Source organism: Barbus barbus, assembly GCF_936440315.1.
Source record: "Barbus barbus genome assembly, chromosome: 4".
NCBI lineage: Eukaryota > Metazoa > Chordata > Actinopteri > Cypriniformes > Cyprinidae > Barbus > Barbus barbus.
Window position 1 is genome coordinate 23,456,630 of NC_136732.1, and position 12,022 is coordinate 23,468,651.

General features: G+C 38.4%; 2 protein-coding genes across 2 annotated transcripts in view; one reads left to right on the plus strand and one right to left on the minus strand.

Annotated features, from left to right (window-relative positions):
- The window catches only part of LOC306869079 (uncharacterized protein), a 409,393-nt gene that overhangs the window by 153,363 nt on the left and 244,008 nt on the right, over window positions 1–12,022 (minus strand). The gene's annotated exons all lie outside the window — the stretch shown is intronic.
- Window positions 6,737–10,956, plus strand: LOC306862439 (zinc-binding protein A33-like). The gene is made up of 6 exons (XM_079405246.1): window positions 6,737–7,168; window positions 8,525–8,620; window positions 8,719–8,949; window positions 9,038–9,060; window positions 9,170–9,288; window positions 10,316–10,956. The coding sequence occupies exons 1-6, from the start codon at window positions 6,752–6,754 to the stop codon at window positions 10,849–10,851; spliced, it is 1,422 nt and encodes a 473-aa protein (XP_079261372.1). The 5' UTR covers window positions 6,737–6,751; the 3' UTR covers window positions 10,852–10,956.

A 12,022-nucleotide genomic window follows, 5' to 3' on the forward strand; every position in this document is an offset into this window, starting at 1 on the left:
ATAAAAAGCATGTTTTCCAAGAACATTTCACATAACACAGTCTCATCCCAACTCGTGACATATTGACGCTTGGTTTTTGCGTCGCTTTTTGACGCTCAAGGTACCCCTTTAGCGTCACTTTTCGACGTGAAGGGAAGGTAATTTTTTTAAATAGGAAACACTTAGCGTATATTAATCATTTTTAAATAAATTATGCCAGTACTTGCATCTGCCTCCTATATCTTGCGTTTTCTTCACAGATGGTGGGTTTAGGGGCAGGGGTTGGGTAAGTCACTATTTTGACTGTTTACATTCAAAAATCACACCCCTACATATATGCAATAATGGCAACCTTATTATGACGATAAAATTCACAATAGCGCGTTAGCATATCGACGCCGAAAAGTTACGCTTCCCTTCACGTTGAAAAGTGACGCTAAAGGGGTACCTTGAGCGTCAAAAAGCGACGCAAAAACCAAGCGTCAATATGTGACGACTTGGGATGAGACAGGGTTGTTTCACAGTATAGGGGAGACCGGGGAGTGTTTTAACATGGGATTAGATGTAACACTGCAAGTTTGACAGGTCAGAAAAGAGCTGTGAACGTCATCAATATCATACACTCTTTTTAAGGTCACAGGAGAAATTGCATGCGACTGTGAGCAATTTTGTAGATTTTATGACCAAAAAAAGTGTTGCGCACTTTATAAGAATTTATGCACATCTTGATGTTTCCATCCAGCATTTTAATTCTTTACTTCGAAATTCACATCAAAATAGGTGGATCATGGAAACATTGCTAGTGATTTAACCCTTGTGACAGGAACACAGTACACTTACACACACTCACACTCACACAATACATGCAACATTTTTGTGCTACATTTAAATGTTTTTTTTTTTGTTTTTTTAATGGTTCACGTTTCTTTGTTTTTCAGGGTTATGTAAAAATTGGATAGTGTGGATATTATTTCAGCAATTTACCTTACATCTATCCCTAGCAGTGTTACAACACACTCCAGTAGTGGGGTCGATTGTAACAACAGAATCTTTGTATTTGAGATTAACTCACATAATCTGCGATTAATATGCCGTATACACATCCAAGTGAGTTTATTTAATTGTTGTAGACAAATGTGGCTACCATGTCTCAAAATTTGAGACGTTTAGTACAAACAGCCACTGAGTTACTGATGTTCAAACAAAAAGCGTTACAACAACCATCATCGGACTCCCCTATATAGAGACACATTAAGGTGTTCAGACCTTAAAGAAATGGAGGCTGGAACACCTTTCCTAGATGATGAGTCCCTGCACTCTGCAGAGAGGTTTTTCAAAGTCCTAGCGCCTCCCATGTGGACGTGCCGTAGTGTTTCACAGGTCTGGGAGGCACACAAAGCTCTAAAGGCTCTTTTCACAGTAAAGAATATATGAGAAGCATGACAAGCTGTCTGTCTTCCGCACTGGGGACTGTGGGCACTGCCTCAAATTAGGGAGCCAAAAAATCAGAGCATATCCTCTGAAGAGACACTGAGGTGTGATGGAAATTCACTGCATTCCACATGATTTTCAGAATGTACTGTACATAGATTAATCATCTCATGATACAGCATGAAAATTGTATTTATTGTACATCAAGATGCTAGCGTCTATGGCAAGTCCCAAACAGTGGCGGAGCCAGAGGGCTAGTTGGGGTGGCAATTGCCACCCCAGACGAAGTCCTTGCCACCCCTGTTGCCACCCCGCTGAAAACATTACACTGTTTGATTTTTACGAACATTTCTCAAATCTCCCAGCGGACGTGAATGCATCCTTACACAGCACGCACAAGCGTGCAGCGTGCTGTTGCTGCTACACTTTTCATTGGTTAAGCTGACACGCAGCTCTTTCGTGCTCCAAACGGCTCCAAAACATCGCGGCAGCACACACGGGACCGAGGAAGATCTGCGATTTTTTAAATAAAAAACTCGATTTACGATTCGAATCGATTTTTTTTGTCTGTTACGATTGTCACTGTGTCAGATTACACGATTTTGACTCCTAAAAATTTTGTCACGTCGTGGACAAGAAACATGTCAGACTACACGTTGTTTTCCGACCAGTCATCGCGAGCTGTCTCACACACTCATTCACTCGCACATACACAAGCTCACTCATATAGCCTACACACACACACTCGCACATACACTCTCTCACATACACGCACTCTCTCTCTCTCACACACACACACAGACACACACACACACACTCACTCACTCTCGCGCGCACACACACACAGTCACACACACTCGCTCGCGAACGCACTCTCACTCCCTCCCTCAATCGCTTACTTTTTCGAATTACTTTTTGCTGCTCATTTATATACTCACTAAGTTTAATAAAAATACATAATACATTTATGTAATATTTAAAGGTGTTAACTGTAATCTTACAATGCAAAATGATAACTTACAAAGGATTAAATTCATCACAATTATGTAAGTATCTGGATATTTGCCGCGGGGCGAGGGCTTCAATAACCTCTCTCTTTTTTTGACCATACATGTGTTTGCATCCCTGAATAGATGTGACTGTAGAGATGTACTGAAGTAACTTTGTGTAGACATACAATTTATTAGCACTTAACATAACATGTCTAGACGTCTTTAAGCAATTTTCCTTGTGTTGTCAAATAGGCTAGACCTCAATATACTCACATTTTGTCGTAATGTATTACTTTAGTATTTGTAGTAATGGTGTACTCATGGTAAATAATAACAAGCAAATTGTTCCAAATTTTGGTTTCTTCATGAGGTGTGTAACCAAGCTTTCCTTTGAATAGGGACAGCAGAATGAAGAGAAAAAGCGATATCACCAACTTCTTTCTAAAGAAGCAAAAGTCAGGTGCAGATCAGGGCCAAACAGATCCCAGTGTCAGCTGTTGTAGTGAACCATATGTAGGTGGTGGACAGGGAAGTCAAGAATAGAAAGATGATGACACACAAGAACCCAGTGTATCACCAGCAGGTCAGAGCAGTGAGCAGAGGCAGTAAATTGTGTCTTAAATTCAGATTGTGTGATGATTTTTGTGCAAAGTATTATGGTATAATATCCAATGATAATTTTATAATGAATTCAAATTCAGAAGAAGACCAGAGTGAGACGGTTATTTCTACCAGTGATGAGGAAGACAGTGAGCCAGACCTAATAGAAAAAGAAGAACAATGCACTGAACTCCCCATACCCAGCTCAAGCATCACATGTGCACCAAAAGGACCAAGTGGTAGGTAGAGTAGCCATGTACAAAAAACATTAAAGGGATACTCTACCAAAAAATGAAAATTCTGTCATCATATACTCAGCCTCATGTTGTTTCAAACCTGTATGAATTTCTTTCTTCTGCTGAACAGAAAGGAAGATATTTAGAAGAATGTCAGTAATCAGACAGTTTTAGATACCATTGACTTCCATAGTCAATGGTATCTAAAACTGTCTGATTACTGACATTCTTCTAAATATCTTCCTTTCTGTTCAGCAGAAGAAAGAAATTTTGGAAAATAAACAACTTTAATTAATCTGTATACATTTTGTGGAAAATAATTAATTTTTAGTGTAATTGAACACTTTGTATATTGACCCCCCAAAATAATACCTTGCCACCCCTTTGCCACCCCTGTTTTAAAAGTCTAGCTCCGCCACTGGTCCCAAAGCACATCATTATCCAGCTAATGGAAATGATTAATAGGAACAAATGCTGTCTTCACATCAGATTTCAATATAGAGCTGTCTGTGAGCATTTATGTCCAGACATCAAGTCTAAAGGTCACACGTCTGGAATATGAAAAGGCACATAGGGAGCAGTGATATTTTTATCTATAACACTTAGGACCGAAGACGCAGTATATCTGTTCAGCTCATATCATCAGAGAAAATGGAGGATGATTCGCTGCTCTTAGAGGAAGACTCTTCTTGTTCGGTGTGTGGGGAAGTGTTCAGTGTTCCAGTGGCCCTCTGCTGTGTTTCTTGCGGGTGCAGCTTCTGTGAAATTTGCTCTCAGCAGTTTTGGGAGACGCAATGTCCCTTCTGCAGAAAAGAGGCCTCTGGATCCAATCTCAGAGAGTTCAGGGAGCAAAGACAAAAGGTATTAAATACAGAACAGCTCAATGATAACGATCTAATAAAGGCTGCATCAGATTGCACAAGCTTATCAATGCATGAAAATAATCAGTAAATCTATTCTTGTATATTGTATCACTTTCTTGGGTAATCTAACTTATGTTTTACTTGGCAAAATAAATGTAGGTCCAGTCCTTTTCACTTAGTATATGTCAACAACGACCAGCAATTTTGTTACAGTCTTACAAGACTTTCTTTATATATATATATTCTATTGTTAAATTCTCAGTTTCACAGTTCTGTGAAAAAGTCTTTGCCCCTTGTCTGAATTTCTGAGTTTGGACACATTAACATTGTAAGTGGTCAGATTTCATGCAATATTCACCTTATTTTTAATTTAAGAACAGGCACGACCATTTATAATTTGAACGTGCGAGGCTTCAGGTGTCATGTGCTTCTAGTTGTTTGTTTTAACCATCCGAAAACAGTTTGTTATGCTGCTTGACATTACAAACTGGCATTACTTATCACATTATTTTAATGTATTCTCGTAATTATAAACACACTGGCTTGTAGCTCTAATACATTTACAGTTTACTTCAGCACAGTTTATGCATTCTTTGTTATAAAATAGGCATATATATATATATATATATATATATATATATATATATATATATATATATATATATATATATATTATGTGTATACATATATATGTTATATACTTGCACATTCACAGAAAATAGCTTGCTTCCATGTTGCAAATTTGCTATTTCTAAGGCTCTAAGCCTCCACTGAACCACAATCAGTCATATTATCCAAAATACAGTTTGGAATAGTTAACCTTAGTTCATATTTAAAGGGTTACTCCACCCCAAAATGAAAATTTTTGTCATTAATCACTTACCCCCATGTCGTTCCAAACCCATAAAAGCTTGGTTCGTCTTCAGAACACAATTTAAGATATTTTGGATGAAAACAGGAGGCTTGTGACTGTCCCATTGACTGCCCAGTAAATAACACTGTCAAGGCACAGAAAACATCGTCAGAACAGTCCATCTGCCATCAGTGGTTCAACTGTAACTTTACAAAGCTACGAGAATACTTTTTGAACACAAAGAAAAAAAACGACTTTATTCAACAATTTGTGTCCTCTGTGTCAGCGTAGCGCCATTTTGGAGAGTATCCGCTGGACACAAGCAGCATACGCTGTTCTGTGTTAGCCGCGCCACAAGGATACACTGTTTTCATTCAAATCAAAGCGTAAACAAACGTAGAAGAACAACGTACGCAGTTTGCGTCAAGCGGATACTCTCCAAAATGGCTACGCTGACGCAGAGGAGACAAATTGTTAAATAAAGTCGTTATTTTTTTTCTTTGCATACAAAAAGTATTCTCGTAGCTTTATAACATTACAGTTGAACCACTGATGGCAGATGGACTATTCTGACAATGTTTTTTTAAATACTTTTCTGTGCCTTGACATTGTTATTTACTGGGCAGTCAATGGGACAGTCACAAGCCTCCCGGTTTCCATCTAAAATATCTTAAATGGTGTTCTGAAGATGAATGAAGCTTTTACGAGTTTGGAACGACATGGGGGTAAGTGATTAATGACAAAATTTTCATTTTGGGGTGGAGTAACCCTTTAATAGAATAGCTTATCTTCCAAGGAGCAGCTGTCTTGCCAAAATTTGTCAGAGCAAGGTGCAAAATTACTCTGGGAGTCACCAAGAGCCCTAGAGAAACTTCTAAATATCTTCAAGCCTCTTATGCCTGCATTTCATAAAAATAACTGGTCAAAAACAGTGGTGCTAATTTGATGGTTTGGAAATGTTTAGCTGTATCAGTACCAGGACATCTTGACATCATTGAAAGAATTATAAAGAATGTAAAGCCTCCTGTTTTTAAATTTAAGCTGAAGCCTGACTGTTATGCTCCAAAACAATGATCCCTAAAGAAAGCTAAACTTCTGAAATGGTCTAGTCACATTCCAGAATGAAACCCCAATAATCTAAAGCGCACCGTTCATGCGTCAATGCCAACAAATGTCACTGGGCTGAAGCAGTTCTGCAAGCAGGAGTGGGCCAAAATTCCTCCATATATAAATAACTACAGGAAACACTTGGTTGCAGTTATTGCTGCTAATGGGGGTGCAACCAGATACTGGTTACACCTCCATTAGCAGCATTAACTGAAAATAATGTATGAAAGATTGTAACTATAATGTATGTAACTGCAAATGAATACATGAAAGATTTAACTTGTTGTGTTGTTGTTTATGAAGATTCATGGAAGAGTTTTGGATTAAGCTTTCTTATGATATTCAGTGTAAAACACTGAATAAAAAAACTTTTTCCACACCACTGTTCTTGCCAGTTTTCTGTTTATTTTTCCTGCCATTTAATTATTCTTATGAGGTGGCATACATGATCTTCTCCAAAGAAAATCTTGACATATTTCCTCTTACGTCAGCGCCGGGGTCAAATCACTTTCCAGGAGCTTGATGTTGCATAATGTGATGTTTAGGCATTCATCAGAAGATATCATGTGTCAGCCTAGACCTTGCTCAAATATTGTATACTCTGAGTAAATACTGCAGCCAATCAGAAAACAGCTCTCCCAAGGGTTATCTTAAGTGAGAGGGAGGGCATAGTATCCCCTTGTGACCTAAATGGGCAATGAAGGGCTCAAAGGAGCAATGGCCTCCAAGCAGTCACATCTTGCAGAAGACCTGTCATGCCCCATTTGTGGAAATATCTTACAAAAGCCAGTTGTGCTGTTTTGCAGACATCGCTTCTGTAAACTCTGTCTGGAGAGCCTGTGGAATGGTGGAGGATCTTGCGAATGCCCCCTTTGCTATCAGTTATCATCTTTAGGGGAGCTCATAGTCAACACCACGCTTGAAAAGACCTGTGAGGGCTTTCTGGAGCGCTGCAAAAATGACCCTCTTGCGTGCAAGGAGCATGGTGAGACCTTGACGCTCTTTTGTTTGGAGGACCTGGAACCCACTTGTGGCAAATGCAAATCATCTGCCAACCACAAAAGTCACAGGTTATATCCCTTAAATGAAGCTTCATATGACTGCAAGGTATGTCTACATACAGATTCATGGTCGCTTGAATCAATGTTTGACATTGTTTAGATACAATGTTGATTCTAATCTATAGTTTCAACAATTGTACTTTCAATTCAAGGACAAGGAGAAAACCAAAAACGTTTTTTTATGAGAATAACATTTGGACAAGTGTTCCTTCTCTTTAGGACCTCAGAAATGGTTATTTATGGATTCTTGGCTGGGTTCATTATCAGACTATTAATAGCGGTATGCTAGGTTTGAGGCCTCCTGGTAGGGCTGAAACCAGATGCCCATGCGCTTAGTTTACAGTTGATGAAAGTTTACACTAGTATCTAAAAACAAATCTCCTTAAAAGAATCTAAAAATCTTTTAAGGTCAAGACCAAGGAAGGATTAGGGTTACGAGGCCCCCTCTTATCAGTCCATATTCTGTTTACACCAGGGAGTTGGTAAGGGAAACAATCGAGTCAGAAAACAAAATGTCAGAATTTATTTCATTTCATAATATTGGCCTGATCTTGGAAGCTAAGGAAGGTTTGGCTTGGTTTGTACTTAGAAGGGACTGGCAGTCCATCCAAGGTGGTTCTCAAGACATTGGGATAGACTCCAACCCTTCCACCACTTTACGCTGGACAAGCAGTTTGGAAAATGAATGGATGGAATTATTTCCCACAGTTATGTTTGAACAACTGTACACTTTCAAAAGTAAAGTTTCCAAAGTGGGGGTTTTGCAGTGATTACAAAGAACATCTCAGTGACCAGTTCTTAATAGAACCTTTTTTTTTTCCTAGTGTGAAGAACATTTAAATAAAGAATCTTTTACCTAGTGGATTCTAATCCCACTGGTCCGGGCTATAATTCATCCTTGGTCAGGACTATTAATTTAATGCTTTTTTCTCTCTAATGAACCCTTTTCACACTTCGAAGTTTGTAAAACTGCAATAAAATATAGCAGGGTGAACTTGTCTAGAGTTAGAGCAAATATTATTTTTGCACTCATATTTCTCCCAAAAGCAAAAATAAAGCACTATTGCATTTCCATGTCTTTAATTTACAGCAGTTCAGTAGCAGTATTAGGAATCCCCTTGCAGCAGCGTCGACTAGTCTTTCGTGAGTTAATTCCAGGGTAATGTAACACAAAGTATAATGTTATAAATGTACATTACATAAAAAATAAATAATCAAAGGCTGTGAAAAGGGTCCATTCTTTTTGTGGATGCTGGTGCCTTTATATTTTGCCACTGTTTTTGTCCCAAAGATATTTAACAAAAGTTTGGGCCTATCTAAATGAATAACTAAACAGGTGTGTTTCATTACGGGCACATCAAGTAATTACTAACTCTTTTTTTGTGTTATCATTTGTATTCAGGAGGAACTCAAAAATGCTTTGAAACCACTTCAGGAAAAACTGAAGCTCGTCCGAAAAGCGAAACTCACTTGTGAGCAAACAATAGATCATATTAAGGTATTTTCATTTTGAATTGGCTTTGTGAAATCAAACAATTATAGAAAGAGAATGACTTTTCCATTTCAGGAAAGCAAATGATAACGTTCTCATTACAGAGTCAGGCAGAGAACACAGAGAGACAGATACAAGAGGAGTTTGAGGCGCTGCATCAGTTCCTGCGAGATGAGGAGGCATCCAGGCTTTCCATGCTAAAGCAGGAGAAGGATCAGAAAAGGCAGATGATGAATGATAAGATTGAAGATTTGGACTATGACATCACTTCACTTAGCAACACTATAAGAATTGTTGAACAGGAGATGAGGTCTCAGGATATACCATTTCTCAAGGTGACCATTCGTAAAGCAATGACTTAAAACACAAATTACAATTCACGTTGCACTTTTAGTAATCTGCTTCTGTTTTTATTTAACCTAGAATTATAAAGACATCATAAAGAGGTACAAATCCTTTCTGTTATAAATTTTACTTGTTTTTCCCCATCTAAATTAGTATAATTTGCTGTGTGACCTAGTCCCAGAATAACTATGTTCTTTGCTGTATTGACAGAACCTGGCGTATTCCCCAGGATCCAGAGATGATAACAGGTTCACTGCTTGATGTAGCCAAACATCTAGGCTCATTAAAGTTTAAAGTCTGGGAAAGAATGATGGAATTCATTCAATACAGTGAGTATATTCAGTATCATACTACCAAGTAATTTCCACATTTTTACATTTATTTATTTGCCCATTTTAAACCACTATCAAGAAATGTCTGGATCAAATTTAACCAAAAAGGAAAAAACACTAAATTATTTTGTATTTTTCCAAGACTAAACATTAACAATTGCCAGTAGCCTATATAATGTGAAAAAACTCATTCACATCACTGTAATAAAAAAATACTAAAATAATTATATTCATAAAAGTATGGTTACATTTTAATTACGGTGCCCTTGTTACAACGTAATTATACATTTGAGTACTTAGTAAAATGAATTACATGTATTCACTTTATGCTTATAGGATTAGGATGAGGGTTTGGTTTAAGGTTGTGCGCAATTATGCATAATTTATTGTTATTAATAAAGTAAGTACATGCAATAAGGACACTAAAAAAATGTGTTACCAAAAGTAGACACGTATGTTTTCATGGTAGTAATATGTACTGAATTTAATTAAGTTTATTAATTGAAGAAAGAATATTACTTTTATGTAAAAATATAATTTTGGTTGAAATTACCAGCGCTGCGTTTCCCAAAAGCATCGTAAGTCTAAGCTGATCGTAGCTCCATTTCAATGGGTTTACGAAGTACTTATGCTTACAATGCTTTTTGGAAACGCAGACCTGGAGATTTCCTCACGATATTCACACTTAAAGCAACTGCATGTAGTTATGTGTATTTTTGCGACTGTGGAGCCCCTGCAGTTAAGCGGGTGGAATTCATTGAGGCAAATCACAGTGGATAACTGTTCAAGTGCTGTAAGGCAATCTGCCCTTTTCTTGGAATCCGCTCACCAAACGTCCATGCTTCCCATCTGTTCTGGGAGTATGTAAAAAACAGAAACCATTCACCTTATTAGAAGTCACTGCACCAATAAAATTATTTTAAGATAAAAAAACAAACAAACAAAACTTACACACAGTTGCTTTAAAGAGACCATTAAGGAGAAACATTAGCATTTTACCTTTCAAACTATTCATTTGCTGCAGATCCAGTGATTCTTGATCCAAACACTGCGGCAAGCTGCTTCCTCCTGTCAGAGGATCTGACTACATTACAATGCTGCTCTCAGACCTTTAAACTCCCAGAAAACCCTGAGCGCTTCAATATAGGTGCAGAGGTGCTGGGATTTGAGGGCTTCAGCTCTGGGCGACACAGCTGGGACGTGGAGGTCAAAAACAACACCTACTGGGTCATTGGAGTTGCAAGCGCATCCATCAGCCGGAAGGGAAAACACGTGTTGACCCCTGCAGAGGGATTCTGGACAATTAGGCTACGAAACGGAGAGTATAAAGCCTGTACTGCCCCATGGTCCCCGCTCACTATGATTAAGGAGCCGCAGGTGGTTAGGATCGTATTGGACATGAACAGGTCCAGGGTGACTTTCTACGACTCACGAGAGAGAACGCCTCTATTCACCTTCACAGACATCATCACTTCGAGAGCATTCCCATACTTCTGCAGCGCCTGTAAGGAACACCCATTGAAAGTGTTGCCAGCATGGATCTCTATTAAGACAGACTGATGTGAAGAACGTCCCTCATGTTAAGCCCAGCTCACACTGTGCGATTTTGGCCACGATTTGGTCGTCTGAGACAAATTTTGAAAATTCTAAAAGATTCCTATAATCCTAGGCTAAAATCTGTAGTCTTTGATCGCTGGTTTGACATGTTCACTGACAGCCGATTAATGGCTATTGTGATCCAATTTTACCTCCGGCGAAATTCTGGCAATGTCAGAAGATTTGACACACTGTCCTGTTGTGTGATTTCTCCTCCGACGAACGTCAAACTATCTTCATTTTTTAAGACAAGCCATGATTAGAAGATGCTAGAGATTTCTTATAACTGCATAAACTCCTGTGCTCCCATCCGCCACTCACAGAATTCATATGATATGTTGCCTTTGCTATGATAAACACCAGTTGTGCTGCTGTTTTCATTTGGGTGTGTAGTGTTGCTTACACTATTCTTCTTAAAGGGATAGTCCACCCAAAAATGAAAATTCTGTCATTAATTACTCACCCTCATGTCGTTCCAAACCTGTAAGATCTTCGATCATCTTCGGAACACAAATTAAGATATTTTTGATGCATTCCGAGAGCTCTCTGACCCTCCCATAGACAGCAAGGATCCTTACACGATCAAGGCTCAGAAACGTAGCAAGGAGATTGTTAAAATAATCCATGTGACATCAGTGGTTCAACCGTAATTTTACAAAGCTACAAGAATACTTTTTGTGTGCAAAGAAAACAAAAATAACTAATTTATTCAAATTCACCCTATAGCGCCATTTTGGAGAGTATCCCATACATAAACAACGTATATACGCGGATACACTGCTTGAGTTCAGATCAAAACATTAAACAAACAATGTATCCGTGTACGGTGCTGCTGACACGGAACAGCATACGTTGTTTATGTATGTGATACTCTCCAAAATGGCGTGGGTGATGCTGAGGAGACGAATTGTTGAATAAAGTTATTATTTTATTTTCTTTGCACACAAAAAGTAGCCTATTCTCATAGCTTCGTAAAATTACGGTTGAACCACTGATGTCACATGGATTATTTTAACGATCTCCTTGCTTCGTTTCTGAGCCTTGATCGTGTAAGGAAAGGATCCTTTGAGAGGGTCAGAGAGCTCTCGGAATACATCAAAAATATCTTAATTTGTGTTCTGAAGATGAACGAAGG

What these genes read in the sequence shown, in the direction of transcription:
- LOC306862439 (XM_079405246.1), top strand. Translation starts at nt 6,752, where the DNA reads ATGGGCAATGAAGGGCTCAAAGGAGCAATGGCCTCCAAGCAGTCACAT. An exon ending in AAGCTTCATATGACTGCAAG is followed by an intron (nt 7,169 to 8,524) that starts GTATGTCTACAT and finishes ATTTGTATTCAG; the next exon opens with GAGGAACTCAAAAATGCTTT. An exon ending in TATAAAGACATCATAAAGAG is followed by an intron (nt 9,061 to 9,169) that starts GTACAAATCCTT and finishes CTGTATTGACAG; the next exon opens with AACCTGGCGTATTCCCCAGG.